General features: G+C 42.1%; 1 protein-coding gene across 1 annotated transcript; it reads right to left on the bottom strand.

Moving 5' to 3' along the window:
- Positions 1-5,936: 5,936 nt before the first annotated feature.
- Positions 5,937-7,974, bottom strand: LOC115146578 (oocyte zinc finger protein XlCOF6.1-like). The gene has a single exon (XM_029688659.2). The coding sequence runs from the start codon at positions 7,780-7,782 to the stop codon at positions 6,511-6,513; it is 1,272 nt and encodes a 423-aa protein (XP_029544519.1). The 5' UTR covers positions 7,783-7,974; the 3' UTR covers positions 5,937-6,510.
- Positions 7,975-18,802: the final 10,828 nt, after the last annotated feature.

Raw genomic sequence — 18,802 nt, 5'->3', positions numbered from 1 at the left:
TCGTTTCGAGAAGAGAACGCAAACCATTTTCTCAAGGACCAGAATTGTGTGTGTCCTCTTCCTCTTGGACAAGAAAAAAATACAAGTTTTGCTGTATCCACATTTTAACCATTTTTTGACAAGCAAATTCACACTCTCCATCTTTTCCTTTTTGTCTTTCCTCCTTTCTAGGGTTAATCATAACTATGGAGACACTGAACTAAATGGGATATCGCCAGGCGTCTGGCTTTGGTAGACCCTGGCCCACACAAGCCTTCATCTCCTTCACTTGTTCTCCTACAACACTGAACAAAACTATAAACGCAACATGTAAAGTGTTGGTCTCGTGTTTTCTTGAGCTGAAATAAAAGATCACAGAAATGTTCCAGAAATGTTCCCTATATCCCTGTTACATCCCTGTTTGTGAGCATTTCTCCTTTGCCAAGATAATCCATCCACCTGACAGGTGTGACATATCTAGAAGCTGACTAAACAGCATGACCTTGTGCTGGGGACAATAAAAGGCCTCTCTAAAATGTGCAGTTTTTTCACACAACACAATGCCACAGATGTCTCAAGTTTTGTGGGAGCGTGCAATTGGCATGCTGATTGCAGGAATGTTCACAAGAGCTGTTGCCAGAGAATTGTATTCTCATTTCTCGACCATAAGCTACCTCCAATGTGGTTTTAAAGAACTTGGCAGTATGTCCAACCGGCCTCACAATCGAAGACCACGTGTATGGCGTCGTGTGAGCGAGCGGTTTGCTGATGAACAGAGTGCCCCATGGTGGCGGTGGGGTTATGGTATGGGCAGGCATAAGCTACGGACAACGAACACAATAGCATTTTATCGATGGAAATTTGAATGCACAGAGATACAGTGATGAGATCCTGAGGCCCATTGTTGTCAAATCAAATCAAATCAAATTTTATTTTGTGCCATTCATCCTCTGCCATCACCTCATGTTTCATCATGATAATGCACAGCCCGATATCACAAAGATCTGTACACAATTCCTGGAAGCTGAACATATCCAAGTTCTTCCAGGGCCTGCATTCTCACCAGACATTTCACCCATTGAGCGTGTTCCAATTCCCGCCAATATACAGCAACTTCACATAGCCATTGAAGAAGAGTGGGACAACATTCCACAAGCCAAAATCAACAGCCTGATAAAACTCTATACGAAGGAGATGTGTCGCTCTGCATGAGGCAAATGGTGGTCACACCAGATGCTGACTGGTGTTCTGATCAACGCCCTTACCTTATTTTTAAGGTATCTGTGATTAACAGATGCATATTAGTATTACCAGTCATGTGAAATCCGTAGAATAGGGTCTCATTTAGTTATTTAAATTGATTTATATCCTTATATGAACTGTAACTCAGTGAAATCTTTAAATAGTTGCATGTTGCGTTTATAGACAGCGCGAAACCTCACGATGAAGGTGTTTTGCTCCCACCGCTTCTTCAACAACATAGAGGACGGTGATGGCCAATGTTACCAACTGCTCCTAGACCAGGGTTTACCGTACTAAGAGGTGGGCAATCTGAATGAACCAGAAGTCTGAGAACCTGCCAGATTGTCAACAAAAACCACACAAGACACAATTACTAATATATTGGTAGCACTCTGAAGCGGAGGGATACACCCCAGGTGAGGATTTAGAGATTTACTCCCGTGTACACCTGTATCACGGCTGTGGTCCGCCCCATGTATAGACCCCATGGCCTCGACACACGTTCTCTACATCATTTTTGGAGGTGCCTCTAGCATCAGAGGAGGAGGTGCAGAGGATTGGAGTGATCCATATAGCTCACATAACCGTGGTTACATACGTAACCTTCGTTATGTTTTACTATATTGGGTTACTCCAATACATTGGTATATCCGTACCAGATTTAGTCGGTGCTAGAGGGACATGGCCAGCCAGCGGCGAAGTCCCAGCGCAGGACCGAGACGTAGGGGCAGTCAATGTGGAAGGGGGTTCCCGGCACAGTCCCTGGAAGGGGAGGCGACGCCCAGGACCGATGAACCAACCGCAGAGCCAGGGGCCATAGTACCTAGCAAAAGGTGCAAGAGGAAGCCCAGCTGGCCGCAGCACAGATATCAGTGTGGGGCATTCCTTTCAGTAGAACCCAGAAGAAGAATCCAGCCCTGGCCAATCTTGAGCCAGAGTATCCAAGCCCAGAGGCCCTGGTGGCTCCGACATGGAGTACCACAGGGGGCAGTGTGCATTGTCCAGGGAGACAAAAAGGTCCACCAGCGCCCTCCAGAACATGTCCCACAGGTGCTGCATCACCTGGGGATGTAGGCTCCAGTCCCAAGGTGGCAGGCCCTCCCTCAAGAGAATATCTGCTGTCACATTCAGGATGCCAGGTCCGTGCGCCGCGCGTGGAGACACTAGATGTCCCTGAGCACAAAGAAGGAGCTCCCGTGCCATAAGATGGAGGAGGTGGGACCTCAGTCCACCCTGATGGTTGATGTAAGCCACCACTGTGGTGTTGTCCGTTCTTACCAGGACACACCTTCCCTTCAGATGTGGAAAGAAAGACTGCAGGACCAGCAGCACAAGTCCTTAAGGAAACATTTACAATAAAAGGATCATATAAAGATTGAGTCTATGGCGAGGTTATTTTTAACTGCGCTTTAGTAGAAGGATAACCATAGGTTCATTGTCATCGAATACACAGAATTAAGCATTTATTTACAGAAAGCCATGTTCTCAATGTTATTAGATAATGTTAGTACTCTAGAGGCAACAAAAAAAAGCTTGCTGCGGGTTTTCAGCAGAAATCGCAGCATAAAATAGAAAACAAATCCCTGCACATTCCATTTGGGTTTGATCATCAGCCTGCAGTCAGACCTGGTGTTGGACAGGATCTACGCGACCCAACATGATCATCACAGAGGTGCTTTTGACCCCAAGCGCACCTATCGCATCAGTAAGGGGTATGTCAGTATCCCTGACTAGAAAATCAAATAAAAGCGAGCCGCACACTCTAGGAGCTCAGATGCAAAACTTTAATTACCAACTTTTCGACAGCCAAGCTGTCTTCATCAGGGTATAATCACAAACACTGTGGGATGACTCGTTTATATAGTGTCAAAAGACACAGGTGTCTGTAATCATGGCCAAGAGTGACCTAATATCATTGGTTAATAATCAAATATTAAAATGTCATACAAACAACAAATGGATAGCATACAATCATAGATTAATTTGACTACACAAGCTTACAAACAATTATAATGGCAAAGTCACAATAATCACAAGAATGGCTTCAGATCAAAGTCTACGTTGAGACCGAAGGGCGCAAGGGTCTTTAAATTAAAGATCCAGGCAGCCTCTCGTTTTAACAATAAATTATCAAGGTCACCCCCTCTCCTAGGGAGGGTGACATGTTCGATGCCAATATAACGCAGAGACGAAATCGAGTGGCCTGCCTCCAAGAAGTGGGCCGCAACTGGATAAGTAAAGTTTTTACACCTAATGGTGCTACGATGCTCTGAGATACGTACTTTTAATTCGCGCTTTGTTTTACCTACATAATTTTTTACCACAAGAACAAGTTATAAGATAAATAACTGCCTTAGTGGAGCACGTAATAACACCTTTGATTGGGATCGATTTCCCTGTTTGTGGGTGTTTGAAGGATCTACATTTATAAGTGCCATTGCATTAAGCACAGCCATTACATTTGTAATTTCCATCCAGTAGGGGCGCAAATAGACGTTGTTCAGGAATATTTTGGGGTGGTAAATCAGAGTTTACCAATTGGTCTCTGAGATTTCTGCCCCGCGAGAATACGACCAAGGGAAGGTCCGAAAACACATTACCGAGACGATCATCGGATTTTAGGATGTGCCAATGTTTGTGAACAATTCCCTTAATTTGTTCAGAGCACTTTGAATAGCGGGTAGTTAGAACGCAAGAGTGCGTCTTTTTGCGAGACTGACCTTGACAAAGGTCATGTCTCGTTTTGTTTTGAATTTTCTCAATGGCGATATTAATCTGATCATTCTTGTAGCCCCTCTCCTTGAACTTTCTTTGCGTCTCAGCCATATTTCTGTCGAAATCGGATTGTTTTTTGTAAATTCTTTTGATTCGACAGAATTGGCTGTAGGGCAAACTATTTTTCAAGTGAAGTGGGTGACAACTATCAGCCCTCAACAAACTGTCACGATCAGTAGGTTTCCTGTAAAGATCAGTGTATAGAACATTATCTTCACACAATATCAGATTATCAAGAAAACTGATTTGACGTCTATCAGATTGCATAGTAAATCTCAGATGCTCAGAACAGGAGTTAAGAAAAGCATGGAATGCCTGGAGCTGTTTTGCATCACCCCTCTATAAAACAAAAATATCATCAATATACCGTTTCCAAATAATGACGTGAGGCAAGATTTTTTTTGTTGAGAGAATTGAAAATAGACTGTTTCTCCATGTAACCCACATACAAATTAGCATAGTTAGGAGCCATGGGGGATCCCATAGCAGTACCTTTCGTCTGAATAAAGAAATAATTGAGAAACATGAAATAGTTATGCGTGAGTACTATTTCAGCCAATGTTACAATGCATGCACTGGAAGGTAGTTCATTAGGGTCGCGTTGCAGAAGAAAATGTTCCATAGCTTCAATACCGCCCCCGTGTGGAATATTAGTGTATAATGACTCAACATCAAAAGTAACTAACAAGGTATTCTCAGGGAGAGGATCAAGCGATTCAATGATAGAGATCATACTGCTGGTGTCCTTTACAAAGGAGGGGAGCTGTTCTGCTAGGGGTCTAATAAAAAAGTCAACAAAAGTAGATAGAGGGGCCGTTACTGCATCAATGCCCGCTACAATAGGGCACCCTGGAGGTTGTGTAACATTCTTGTGTAATTTCGGCAAAGTATAGAGGGTGTTGAATAGCCAAAAAAGCATGTTCTTTTTTGGTTATCTGACCAGAACTTAAATACCCATCTAGGACAGTAAAGATAGTATTCTGAAATTGGGAAGGGGGGGATCACTTCTGAGTTTCTTGTAAAAGGTGTTGTCAAGCAGCTGTCTATGACACTCATGTGCATAAACTGTCCTATCCATGAGTACAACCGACCCACCCTTACTAACCTGGAGCTGGATTAACTCCTGGAGCAGACTGGATCCTCTTAAGACTTTCTCCTCAGGCCAAGGTCATAAAGACAGAGGCATCAGTACACTTAATTTATTTTGAGACTAATATCCGATGGTAAAATTCAAGATCTTTAAAATAAATGTTTTTTTTTCTTGTTAAAAATGGATAATAGGCATGGTTATGAAAAAAATGTGGGAAATTTTGATAAAGGGTCTTGTTTTCAGATCTTCTAATGTTTTTTTTTTGTGTGTTCTGATAGGCGTAAGAGAGAACCAGATATCATTTGTAACGGTTTATGCTCTTTAAAAAAAAACTGATCTTAAATCAGCATTTGGGGATAATTTCATCCTACTCCATACAACACTCAGCTGGAGGGACAATGCTATTCCACAGACCCATGAGACAAATTAACGGTGATATGTTTCATGTTTTTTTCAAGTCAATAGAGATACTGTGGATTGCTGGCAGATTCCTATGGTAAAACTACCATCCTAGATTCTGACGTATATTGTTAAAGGCCTAGTGCAGACAAAACTGTAATTGTCTGTGTTTTATATATTTCCACATTGAGGTTGGAATAAAAAAAATAGTGAAATTGCCCTTTTAACGTAAAAGCGGTTTTAAAAGGCCACCTGAAATTTCAGTTTGTTTTGGTGAGATGGAGTTTGGCCTGCCTGGTGACATCGCTAGTTAAGAGCCCAATAAGAAAATCAGTTCCAAACCTCTCTGCCAACAGCTCGTTTTCAATTTTCCCCTACCCACTCAGATCACTCCCAAACAGTCCCAGCTAAATTCTTGCATGAGAAATTGCTCTTTGCTTGGAAGTTATTTTTGTTTCTTTGACCATTTTAATTGAAAACAATCACAGTAAGGTACTTAATTGTTACCCTAAACTGATTTGATATTGAGATGAAAACAGCTACATTGGGCCTTTAAATCTAGACTTGAGAACATAATAGAACAGTGGTCCAAAGGTCATTCCCAGGGGACCCGCAGGGAGTGCACATTTTTGTTTTAGTGCAGCACTATAATACATGTTTCTAATACAATACTTTATTAGTTCATTAGTAGTAAAAAAAAAAAAGGTTGAATGTATCAATAACATCAGTCTCACCGTTCTCTCATCACCCGAGAGACCGGGAAACTCCTGTTTTTAACAACGTGAAAACATCCATACCATTCTTTGAACAATAGCATGTACTGTACTGTTTGATCATTATTCAAATAAAATCTAACTTTATTTACATAGAACATTTTACAAAAGTGAATGAATCACATATCCATCTATTTGAAACCTACAAGATGAATGATTTAGAGTTGTTTCGCTAAACAGTTGTCCACATCCTGCTTCTCATCTCCTGACAGAAGATCTGTCTTACTTTTCTTTCTTCTTTTCACCATCTTCCTATGTTCTTTCTTTGTGGATGAACAGTATATGCCTGTTGAGGTTAACCTTGTAATTGAAGCTTTTTCCACATTCTCCACATTTAAATGGTTTCTCTTCCATGTGAATCATTATATGTTTGGTTAAGTCACTCTTTTGCTTGAAGCTTTTCCCACAGTCAACACAGCTAAATGGTTTCTCTTCTGTGTGAGTCAGTAAATGAGAAGTTAGGTTCCTCTTCCTATTGAAGCATTTCCCGCAGTCGCCACAGCTAAACGGTTTTTCTCCTGTATGATTCTGGATATGATCAATGAGGGTCTCCTTGCGATTGAAGCCTTTCCCACAGTACCCACAATGGAATGGTTTTTCTCCTGTGTGAATCATTTTATGTCTGTTCAGGGTCTGCCTACGAGTGAAACTTTTCCCGCAGTCACCACAGCAAAATGGTTTCTCTCCTTTCGTCGTTCCATTTTCGTACTGTGTCCCTTCTTTGTGAACAAGCAGTATATGCCTATTAAGAGTAAGCTTGCGATTGAAGCTTTTCCCACAGTCACCACAGTTAAATGGTTTCTCTCCAGTGTGAATCACTATATGTTTGGTTAGTTCTCCTTTCAGCTGAAATCGGTTCCCACAGTCTCCACAGCAAAATGGTTTGGCCTCTGAATGAATCCTCGAGTGCATCTTCAGTCGGCCAATCTGAGTGAAGCATTTGCCACAGTCAAGGCAGCAATGAGGTTTTTTAGACACAGTGCTGCTTTTTGTCGGTTCTCTCAATGGTGGGCTGCTGTCAAGTCCTAATGGGACGCTGCTTATGGCTGAGCTGTGGATGGAGGTGTTGCCTTCATTATCCGGAGGGTCACACGAAATGTCGAGACCCTTTATGTGATTCAACAGTTTAAAGTCACTCCCTCTGCCATCCACAGTCTGGGTTTGGGGAAGATCACATTCACTTTTCACACAAGGGGTGAATACGAACTCAATGGTGTCAGATTCCAGGCATTGGAGCTGCTCTACCTCCTGACTGGTCCAGATGTCCTCCTGTTCCTCTTTAATCTGTGTGGGCTCTGGTTTCTCCTGCCTCAGACTGGGGCTCCACTCCTGCTCAGGGGTTTCCTCCTCTTTTATCTCTGTTGTGATCCGCAGAAGTCTCCGTAGCCGGTCGTTCTCCTCTTTAGAACGGGAAATTTCCTCCAGGTACTCGGCTACCACTTTCTCTACAACGTCAAAAATCTCCACAGCAGCCACTGTTAAACGCTCATTAACAAATACACTCAAAGACTGTAGTTTAGCCATTCTCAGAAAACTTAAAACGGAATTTTCAGTTTCGTGTCTTCCTTGGTCCACACAATGACTGTAGGAAATCAAAACAAACTCGCTTCCAAACCGATTTCCGTGTTTTCTTTTACTTGTTTCCGCGGGTGCCGAGCGCAGAAACGGAATATAGCGCCGCCAGCTGGATGGAGTTCTGAGCTGCAATAGGTGATATGGTGAGTGTGATTCAATGACTGCATAGTGCCCCACAATGGAGGTGTCCGAATACCCATAATCCTAGCGATCAAACAGTGAAATGGTTCCAATCGTTTTCGACCATTCATTTTTTCCCCATAGGGAATTTTAGAAACAGTTAAAAGAAGGGCTGTGTTTTGTGTAGGCTCTCTAGGACAAGGGGACAACACAGCACCATCACCAGGAGGAAAAGTAATTGATATTGGCCATTTCATGGTTATTTCTTTGTAAATCAACAGAGATACATGAGTGCACATTTTTGTTTTAGCCAAGCACTAGACCTGTTTAACATCAAGGACTTGATGATTGGTTATTTTTTATATATATATATTTTTCAATGTCTTTATTTTTGCCTAAAGTATACAATATTTTACACCAATAACATCAGTATCACCATTATCTCATCACCCTGAAAGACATTCCAAAACAAAGCATAATTCTGGTTTTTAATTATTATTTTTTGTTTGTTTTGATTACAAATCAATTCCCAGATATTATTAGATTAAAGTATGAAAGGGATATAAAAAAAAAAGAGCCACCCCACCCCCTGGGAAAGCAGAGACTATGACCCCCGGCCCTCTGACCCAACCCATCACCACCCCAACGCCCCCACTACATTCATTCCCATCTCCTGACAGAATATCTGTCTTAAGTCTTAATTTTCTCTACACTTTCATCCTGATTTCTTTCTTTGTGGACTACCAGTATATGACTATCCAGGTTCACTTTATGTCTGAAGCTTTTCCCTCAGCCAGAACAATTAAATAAAGTCTCTCCTGTGTGAGTCAGTATATGCTTTTTAAGCCTATATTTGTGTCGGAAGCTTTCTCCACAGTCACCACAGCTAAATGGTTTCTCTCCTGTGTGAGTCAATGTATGCACGTTCAAGTGCTCTATGCGATTGAAGTTTTCCCCGCAGTCACCACAGTTAAATAATGTTTCTCGTGTGTGAGTCTGTATGTGCCTGTTCAGATGTCCCCTGTGTCGGAAGCATTTTCCACAATCGCCACAGCTTAAAGGTTTCTCCTCTGTGTGAATCATTAGATGTTTGGTTAGGTCTCCCTTCTCCTTGAAACTTTTCCCACAGTCACCACAGTTAAATAATGTCTCTCGTGTATGAGTCAGAATATGCCTGTGAAAAGTCCCCTTGTGATTGAAGATTATACCGCAATGTCCACAGCTAAATGGTTTCTCTCCAGTATGAGTCTTTATATGCTCATTGAGGGTCCCCTTGTGTTTTTTAGATGCGGTGCTGGGTTTCTTCAATGGTGTGTTGGTATCCAATGGTGGGCCTACTGGATTGCTGCTTGTGGCTGGATGCATTGTCTTGACTATCTGGAGGGTCACAGGGATTGTCAAGGTGGGTTACACTGACAAAAGGTTTTAGATTCATTGGTTTCGAGTCACTCTCTCTGTACTCCAACGTCTGGGTAAGAGTCAAGGACTGAAGTTGATCCACCTGATCGCATTCACTTTTCACACCGGGAGGAGTGAATATAAACTATACGATGTCAGCCTTCAGCCCTTGAAGCTGCCCTACATGCTGACTGGTCCTGATTCCCCCCTGTTCCTCTTTAATCTGTGTGGGCTCTGGGTCCTCCTGTCCCAGACTGGGGCTCTCCTGCTCACAGTGCTGCTGCTCAGGGGTAACCTCCTCCCCAGAGACAGCGAGCAAGAACTTGTGTGAATCTGTTCCACATAGTTTTATCTCGGGTGCGATCCGCAGAAGTCTCTGAAGCCGGTCATTCTCCTGTTGAGATCGGGAAATCTCTTCCCGATACTCCTTTATCACTTTCTCTACTACGTCAAAAATCTCCACTGCAGCCACCATTAAGCGCTCACTAATAAACACACTCAAATACTGTAGTTTAGACATTTTCAGAGGACTGAGAGTTCGGTATTCAGTTCAATGCGTCTACGCCAGGTGCCTTCTACAAAACAAAACAATTATCAATTATACTTCCGTGTTGTCTTCTTCGTTAAGTTTGTCATCGGTTGAGTCCCAAAATAGATAACAGCGCCCCCAGCAGTTGTGAGCTGGGATAGATAAGAACAAACATTTGGTTGGAAGGTAACCTTGCTGAATGCATTCAACTGAAATGTGAGTATGCTCATGTAAAATATGATATGTCCGTTATACAGTAATATAAATTTAAACATAAGTCTAAGATAGAGATACCGTTCAAATACAAAATATTGGGCATAAAATAACCAGTGGTGGAAAAAGTACCCAACTGTCATATTTGAGTAAAAGGTAAAGATACGGTAATAGAAAATGACTCAAGTAAAAGTGAACGTCACCCAGTAAAATACTACTTGAGTAAAAGTCTAAAAGTATTTGGTATTAAATATACTTAAGTATTAAAAGTAAATGTAATATAATTATTCTAAACAAACCACAGAAGCGGTTAGAACTACAATTTTGGTAGCCGCCGTTGGACGTGATGCAGCGTGGGCTCTCTAGTGGTGCAGCGGTCTAAGGCACTGCATCTTAGTGTTTGAGGCGTCACTACAGCGCCATTTTTGGTAGCCGCCGTTGGACGTGATGCAGCGTGGGCTCTCTAGTGGTGCAGCGGTCTAAGGCACTGCATCTTAGTGTTTGAGGCGTCAAACACCGGCTTCGAGGTTATCAACATATTTAAATAATGATTGACATATTTGCATTAAATTATGTGCAACTGATTGCTTTATATATATTACGCTTTATCTGCCTTTTTCTCAATTAGATTTGCTCAACTCCTGCATCGTCTCTCCTCCGTCCTCTCTGGCATCCTTTTGAAAAAGGTGATCAAGGAGAAGAGGTGAGGAGGGAGAAAGTGGACAAAAATGTGCTTGTATGAAATGAGACTCCCATCAGAACGGAATCAGGCAAATTGTTTACAGGATGGAATCCCAAAATAAATGTATAAAGTGATAAAAACAAATTTTGCTAAATATTTTAGAGATAAAAGGATATTGTTTAAATGTTTGCAAGCTTTTCTCATTCAAGACAAAAATACCTCATTCAAAGTTTTTTTTTCAGATTTTAGGATACACGTGCTTCCTCTCCAAAAGGAGGCTGTAGAGGAGGTGAGGACCTTCTTCTGTTTGCCTACTAGCAAATTGACACTCCTTGACCACTCATCGGTTTCCAGGTCACTGAGGAGAGAGGGCGAAGGACAGACTTTTGTCCAAACAGGAAAAGGACAGTGTCAATTCATTAGTAGGCAAACGAAAGCCTCCTCCCGCCAAAATGACTGAGTATCCTCCCAGCGGCTAGAGTGGAAGTGTTTTAAAATCTGCCACACCCCCTTAGAATCAGCTGTTGTTTTTCTAAGTAGAAAAGCATGCACACATTTAAAAAACGCTATTTGTCATTTTATCTATGAAATGGTTTGCACAACGAGCTACATTTGTTTGGATCACTTTACATGTTTTTGGGATTCCTCCTATGTAAATGTAATTTGCCTCTCCTCGATAACCTTTTTTAAATGGTGGCGAAGAGAGGATGGAGGTGAGCACGCGAGGAGTCAAGCACAACCAATTGAGATTCTCCCGTTGTTTGCGTCCCAATTCTCCACACTTCTCCCAAAGTGTGCACTTGAACAATGCCCATAATAGATTACAAAGCATTGGGTTGGTGTTAGCATTGGCTGGAGGGAGTTTCCATCATTATCATATCCATCAGGACCCGAGAGAACATAATAGAACAGTGTTCTTCACTCCATTCCCGGTTGACCCCCAGGGAGTGCACATTTTTGTTTGAGCCCAGCACTACCACAGCTGTTTGTATAATCAGGTAATTTAATCAATGATTGGTTAATTAGTCAATTTCCCCTTTTTTTCACCCTGAAAATTCTAACATGTTTAATGTATTGATAACATCAGTTTTGCCATTCTCTCATAGCCATGAGAGACAAAAAACAACCAGGAATTCCTGTTTCTAATAAGGTGAAAACATACTTTGAATAGCAGTGTGCGTTTCCTCACAGACCAGGACTGGTTGTTCCGACAATACGCTGTACTCTTTGATCATGAAATTAAATCAAACTTATTTTTTATCTTAAACCTACAACATGAATGATCCAGAGTTGCTTTTCTAAGAGTTGTCCATCTCCTGATCTTGGTCTTTATTTCTTTATTATTTCCAAATTTGTTCTGTTTTCTTTCTTTGTGGATGTTCTATACGAACTCAGCAAAAAAAGAAACATCCATTTTTCAGGACCCTGTCTTTCAAAGATAATTCGTAAAAATCCAAATAACTTCACAGATCTTCATTGTAAAGGGTTAAAAACACTGTTTCCCATGCTTGTTTAATGAACCATAAACAATGAATGAACATGCACCTGTGGAACAGTCATATAGACACTAACAGCTTACAGACGGTAGGCAATTAATGTCACAGTTATGAAAACTTAGGACACCAAAGAGGCCTTTCTACTGACTCTGAAAAACACAAAAAGAAAGATGCCCAGGGTCCCTGCTCATCTGCATGAACGTGCCTTATGCATGCTGCAAGGAGGCATGAGTACTGCAGATGTGGCCAGGGCAATAAATTAGCGCTACAGGGAGACAGGACGGACAGCTGATCGTCCTCGCAGACCACGTGTAACAACGCTTGCACAGGATCGGTACAGCCAAACATCACACCTACGGGACAGGTACAGGATGGCAACAACTGCCCGAGTTACAGCAGGAACACACAATCCTTCCATCAGTGCTCAGATTGTCCGCAATATGCTGAGAGAGGCAGGACTGAGAGCTTGGCAAGTCGAGGTTTTGTCTCACCAGGGGCGATGGTCGGATTCGATATTTATCGTCAAAGGAATGAGCGTTACACCGAGACCTGTACTCTGGAGCGGGATCAATTTGGAGGTGGAGGGTCCGTCATGGTCTGGGGCAGTGTGTCACAGCATCATCGGACTGAGCTTTTTGTCATTGCAGGCAATCTCAATGTTGTGCGTTAAAGGGAAGACATCCTCCTCCCTCATGTGGTATCCTTCCTGCAGGCTCATCCTGACATGACCCTCCAGCATGACAATGACACCAGCCATACTGCTCGCTCTGTGCATGATTTCCTGCAAGACAGGAATGTCTGTGTTCTGCCATGGCCACCGAAGAGCCCAGATCTCAATCCCATTGAGCACGTCTGGGACCTGTTGGATCGGAGGGTGAGGGCTAGGGCCATTCCACCCCAGAAATGTCCGGGAACTTGCAGATGCCTTGGTGGAAGAGTGGGGTAACATCTCACAGCAAGAACTGGCAAATCTGGTGCAGTCAATGAGGAGGCGATGCACTGCAGTACTTAATGCAGCTGGTGGCCACACCAGATACTGACTGTTACTTTTGATTTGACCCCCCTCCCCCTTTGTTCAGGAACACTATTCAATTTCTGCTAGTCACATGTCTGTGGAACTTGTTCAGTTTATGTCTCAGTTGTTGAATCTTATGTTCATGCAAATATTTACACATGTTAAGTTTGCTGAAAATAAACACAGTTGACAGTGAGAGGGCGTTTCTTTTTTTGCTTAGTTTATTACTGTCCATATTAAGTTAGTGTCTGAAGCTTATCCCACAGTCATCACAGCAAAATGGTTTCTCTCCAGTACCTTTGAGTATGCATAAGCGCAGGTAGGTTTTCCTTGAGTATGAAGCTTTTCCCGCAGTCACCACATTTTAATGTTTTTTCTCCTGTGTGTGTCAGTAAATATACAGCTAGGTTCCCCTTCTTGTTAAAACTATTCCCACAGTCATCACAGCTAAATGGCTTCTTTCCTGTGTGAATCAGAGTATGTTTGGTTAGGTTTCTACCTTACGCTTGAAACTTTTCCCACAGTTACCACAGCTACATGGTTTCTCTCCTGTTTGAGTCCATATATGCCTGGTAAGGCTAACCTTCTCTCTGAAGCTTTTCCCGCAGTCACCACAAACAAATGATTTCTCCCCTGTGTGAGTCAGTACATGCCTGTTAAGAGAAACCTTTTGATTGAAGCTTGTCCCACAGTCACCACAGCTAAATGGTTTCACTCCGGTGTGACTCCGGATATGCTCAGTTAGGTTCTTCTTGTGTCTGATAGCTCTTCCTGCAGACATCACAGCTAAATGGTTTATCTCCTGTATGAGTCTTTATATGCTAATTTAAGGTCCCCTTGCGATTGAAGCTCTTCTCGCAGTCACCACAGCTAAAGGGTTTCTTTCCTGTATGAGTCTGTATGTGCCTGTTCAAGGTCCCCTTGCAACTCAATCTTTTCCCAGTGTGAGGTTTTTATGGAAGTGGTGCTGGGTTTCTTCAATGGTGTGTTGGGATCCAATTGTCGCCGGATGTCAAGTCCTACTGGATCGCTGCTTGCGGCTGATCTGTGGCTGGAGGCATTGTCTTGATTATCTGGAGGTCACAGGGATTGTCAAGGTGGGTCACAGTGACAAAAGGTTTGAGATTCACTGGTTTAGAGTCACTCTCTCTGTATTCCACCATTTGGGGAAAGAGTCAAGGACTGAAGTTTATCCTCCTGATCACATTCATTTTTTCACACAGGGAGGAGTTTATATTAACTCTATGACGTCAGCCTTGAGTCCCTGAAGCTGCCCTACATCCTGACTGGTCCTGGGGGGTCCTCTTCCTCAGAGACAGTGAGAGAGAACTGGAGGGGGTCTATTCTACATCGTTTTATTTCAGGTGTGATCCGCAGCAGTCTCCCAGACGGTCATTCTCCTTTTTAAATTGGGAAATCACCTCCTTGTATCTCGCTACCACTTTCCCTATTACTCCCAACATTTCTACTGCAGCCACTGTTAAACGCTCACTAGCAAACACACTCAAAGACTGTACTTTGGCCATTTTCAGAGGACTGATAGGTCGACATTCAATTCAAAACAAACTCACATCGACTTGCAGAATTGTTTGCATTGCCTTCTTCTTTTGTGTTTTCAGCTGGTGACGAGCCCAGAAATAGACAACAGCGCCGCCCGCTGGATAGTGTTTTGAGCTGGGCTAGATACAAAAGCAAATTTGAAGGGTTTTATTGTGAGTGTGATGTAAACGGAATCAATATAATAATATATTTCCAGTACATAGTAATAGTTCAGATGATTGACGAGGCTGTACAGCTACCGTTGAAATACAAGCAATGTTATTGGGCATAAAATAACATAGAGAAGATGCTACTGTGTCATTCTGTATTCACTATTTTACAACTTGATGTTAGATGGTTCCTCACCCTGAAAGTAGTCTATGGGCCAAGAGAAACTGTAATCCATGGTTCAGTTTTCTTTAAACAGTCACTACAACTTGTGTAAAGCATTTAAGTAAAAATACTTGAAAATACGACTTAATTTTAAGTCGTTTTTTGGGGTCTCTGTACCTTACTTTACAATTTATATTTTTGACAACTTTACTTTAGCTTCACTACATTCCCAAAGAAAATGATTTCTCCATAGATTTTACCCAAAGGTACGTATTTTGAATGCTCAGCAGCACAGGAAAATGGTCTAATTCACACATTTATCAAGATAACCTCCCTTGTCATCCCTACTGCTCGTTTGTAAATGACGTCTGTGTTGGAGCATATCCCTGGCTATCCGCAAATAAAATAAAAACAAGTAAATAATGCCGTCTGGTTTGCTTTCGTCCCAACAACGAATATTCAACATCAAAATAAACTCGGCAACCACTGATGTATGCTCGCCTCCAATTATATTTCTGCTTCGTCTTCTTTTGTGTTTTTCATCGGATGTGTCGAGCCTCTAGCTGGATGGAGGTGTAGCAAAGAGTGCAGTTGTGAATTGGTGGTCGGGCACATCATTCTGTAAACTTAAGCAGATCTTGCGGTGTTTTTTAAATACTTTTCTCCAGTCTCAATGTATTATTAATATAGATTATAGGGATTTATTGTGTTTTTATGTGTCTGTGCGTTGCAAACTTTCAGCTCAGATGATAAGGGTAGGTTCTATTGATTCACAAAGGGGCCTGTTTGTTTATCATATAATTAGAGCGAGTAACAGTCGGAATATTTACACATTTCCATGACACTAGTGTGAGTGAATACTGTAAGTCGTTGGCCAATTTGATTAAATTGAAATAAACTTGATCTGTTCAAAAGGCAACTTTTAGGCAAAACACTGACATTATTGCAACGTAACGTTAGTTAACCATCCGAGAGCCCAAATAGTACCTTATTCAATAGGGGTGCCATTGCCTGTACATTTTGTAAAAAACATATTGTACACAATTAGTCACTTTGATATACTATTTACATGTGTGTGTGTATTTGAGGAAAAACATGACAGTATTGATGATGAGGGCTCTTGTGCGAGTCACACTATTTTATATCATTCCGCCTCGTGAAACAGGGAATATAATGGCTGACACTGGGCCGATAAGTGTACATTGACTGAGGGGATTCATCAACAACACCGAAACGACTTATTTGTACTTATTGAGACACAGTCTTCTCCTGGCTCTTAGAATGAGCCGTTGACCATAAAGTGTTACGATAATTTCTCAAAAAACACTCACTGAGGTAATTCATTTCTTTTCACTACTTTTGTTAGCCAATGCAAGTGGCTAGTTCACCACCAGCTAGCTAACGTGTAGCATCATCACGCAGTTCGCTAGCTACATTCATACCCAAAACAAAACTAGGTTGGTGCTGTATTTTCGAGTAGACATTAGCTAATGTATTTAACCAGCTACGTGTATTTATTTTGAAACTGTTATAGCCAACAATACCTATCTAGGCATGCAATCTTGTCAGGCCGTGAAATCCTGTTTGTTTTTAGTTAGCCAGCTAGCTAACATTACTAGCTAGTTGACGTTACCTACGCAAGTGTCTGCAAGGTACTGTAATTCCTACTAGATAGTGACAGTACTTTCCTCTCCGAATTTTAACATGGGCTTTTGTTTTGTACATCTATTTTTCAAACTTTCAAAGGGCAGTGAAAGCAACAATTGTAACGTTAGTTGGTCTTCAATGCATTTTCCATTGTCGGAATTTCACCCCCAGTTTTCGCGGGGAAGGTAAGGGGGGGGCTCATGCGTTACCATGGCGTGCAACTTCATGTTGCCAAACAGTGACAAAGCCAAATGTAAACTAGTTTAGATTTGGATTGCCACATTGGTATCCCAAATGATAAATACACCTCATCGATAGGCTATTGGAGTGTATATTGATGACTGGTTTTTGTCCCCATTCTTATTTTACGTTAGCTAGAAGTTCTCAGAGGGGCGCTAACATTAGTTGTTAGTTGTTGCTAGTGACAGTTGGCTCCATCGAACTCGCTGAAGTGGAGGGAATTTCGGAAACTTTACCGGGAATTCTAGCGGTCTACAACGCTGGTTTAACGTGAATCCCTCTTGACTAAACAGTGCCTTTTGTTAGATAACTACTGTTAGTCAGCAAGAAATCCTTACTCAGTCCACGATCTCCAAAAGCAAACCAACAAATTATTAGTGGGTAACTGAATACACCGCACAGGTACGTAATCGATAGGTAACGTTATTGATAGCGCTACAGTTGTATTATTTATGTCATAAATAAGTCATACAATGGTTTGTAGCTAGCTATGGTGTTTTGGATGATTAACGTTATGCCTCATGTTATGGTTTAGTTTACTGTAAAGTTGTCATACTTAGGGAAAGGTCTGTGAATGTTGACTGTTGCTTAGTTGCAGGAACATTCCTCCAAACAAGGCACCGTTTCTGACTGGAGGCTGTTTCTGAAAGCAACAAACATCTCTAGAATCATGCACTCTGTTAATGTCATAACGATGTAGATACTTTGGAAACACACCTCTGTATATTGGTTTCCTTGTTTGTTTTGAAGTGTGTGTGTCAGGGTTTCCATTAGGAAAGTGTGGTGCCAGACAACGTGACCCTAAATATTTGAATTAGCTGTCAATTTGTAAAATGTACCTGCCCCATAATGTTATGCATTGTGTGCATGACCCATTACAACATCCACCTATGGTGCTAAGAATGACAGACATTTAGATTATGGTATTCATTTTAACAGAACATCCAACGCCTGTAATGAAGCAGACACTAAAGCATTATTTTCAAACATTTGCCAAAATGCAATTTGTGGTCAAACTACACTATTCCAAACATCGCACCTGATGCCAGAGGTTCCATATGTGACAGAGAAATCTCTGTTAGAAACTTAGGTTGCTAATAAAACTGGGATTGTGCCTTTGGCTTCTGGACAATAAAATAAAGAGGTATATGTTTTCAAAATGCATACTGCTGCCAGCTCACATTGCAAAGTGGTGGGTGACGTGCTGATAGCATGCCTACATTTACATTACATTTACATTTAAGTCATTTAGCAGACGCTCTTATCCAGAGCGACTTACAAATTGGTGCGTTCACCTTAAGACATCCAGTGGAACAGCCACTTTACAATAGTGCATCTAAATCTTTTAAGGGGGGTGAGAAGGATTACTTTATCCTATCCTAGGTATTCCTGAAAGAGGTGGGGTTTCAGGTGTCTCCGGAAGGTGGTGATTGACTCCGCTGTCCTGGCGTCGTGAGGGAGTTTGTTCCACCATTGGGGGGCCAGAGCAGCGAACAGTTTTGACTGGGCTGAGCGGGAACTGTACTTCCTCAGTGGTAGGGAGGCGAGCAGGCCAGAGGTGGATGAACGCAGTGCCCTTGTTTGGGTGTAGGGCCTGATCAGAGCCTGGAGGTACTGAGGTGCCGTTCCCCTCACAGCTCCGTAGGCAAGCAATATGGTCTTGTAGCGGATGCGAGCTTCAACTGGAAGCCAGTGGAGAGAGCGGAGGAGCGGGGTGACGTGAGAGAACTTGGGAAGGTTGAACACCAGACGGGCTG

The sequence above is a fragment of the Oncorhynchus nerka genome, linkage group LG18 (genome assembly GCF_034236695.1).
Source record: "Oncorhynchus nerka isolate Pitt River linkage group LG18, Oner_Uvic_2.0, whole genome shotgun sequence".
Classification (NCBI taxonomy): Eukaryota; Metazoa; Chordata; class Actinopteri; order Salmoniformes; family Salmonidae; genus Oncorhynchus; species Oncorhynchus nerka.
The sequence above is the reverse complement of the archived record's forward strand: the minus strand, read 5'-3'. Positions and strand labels throughout refer to the sequence as shown.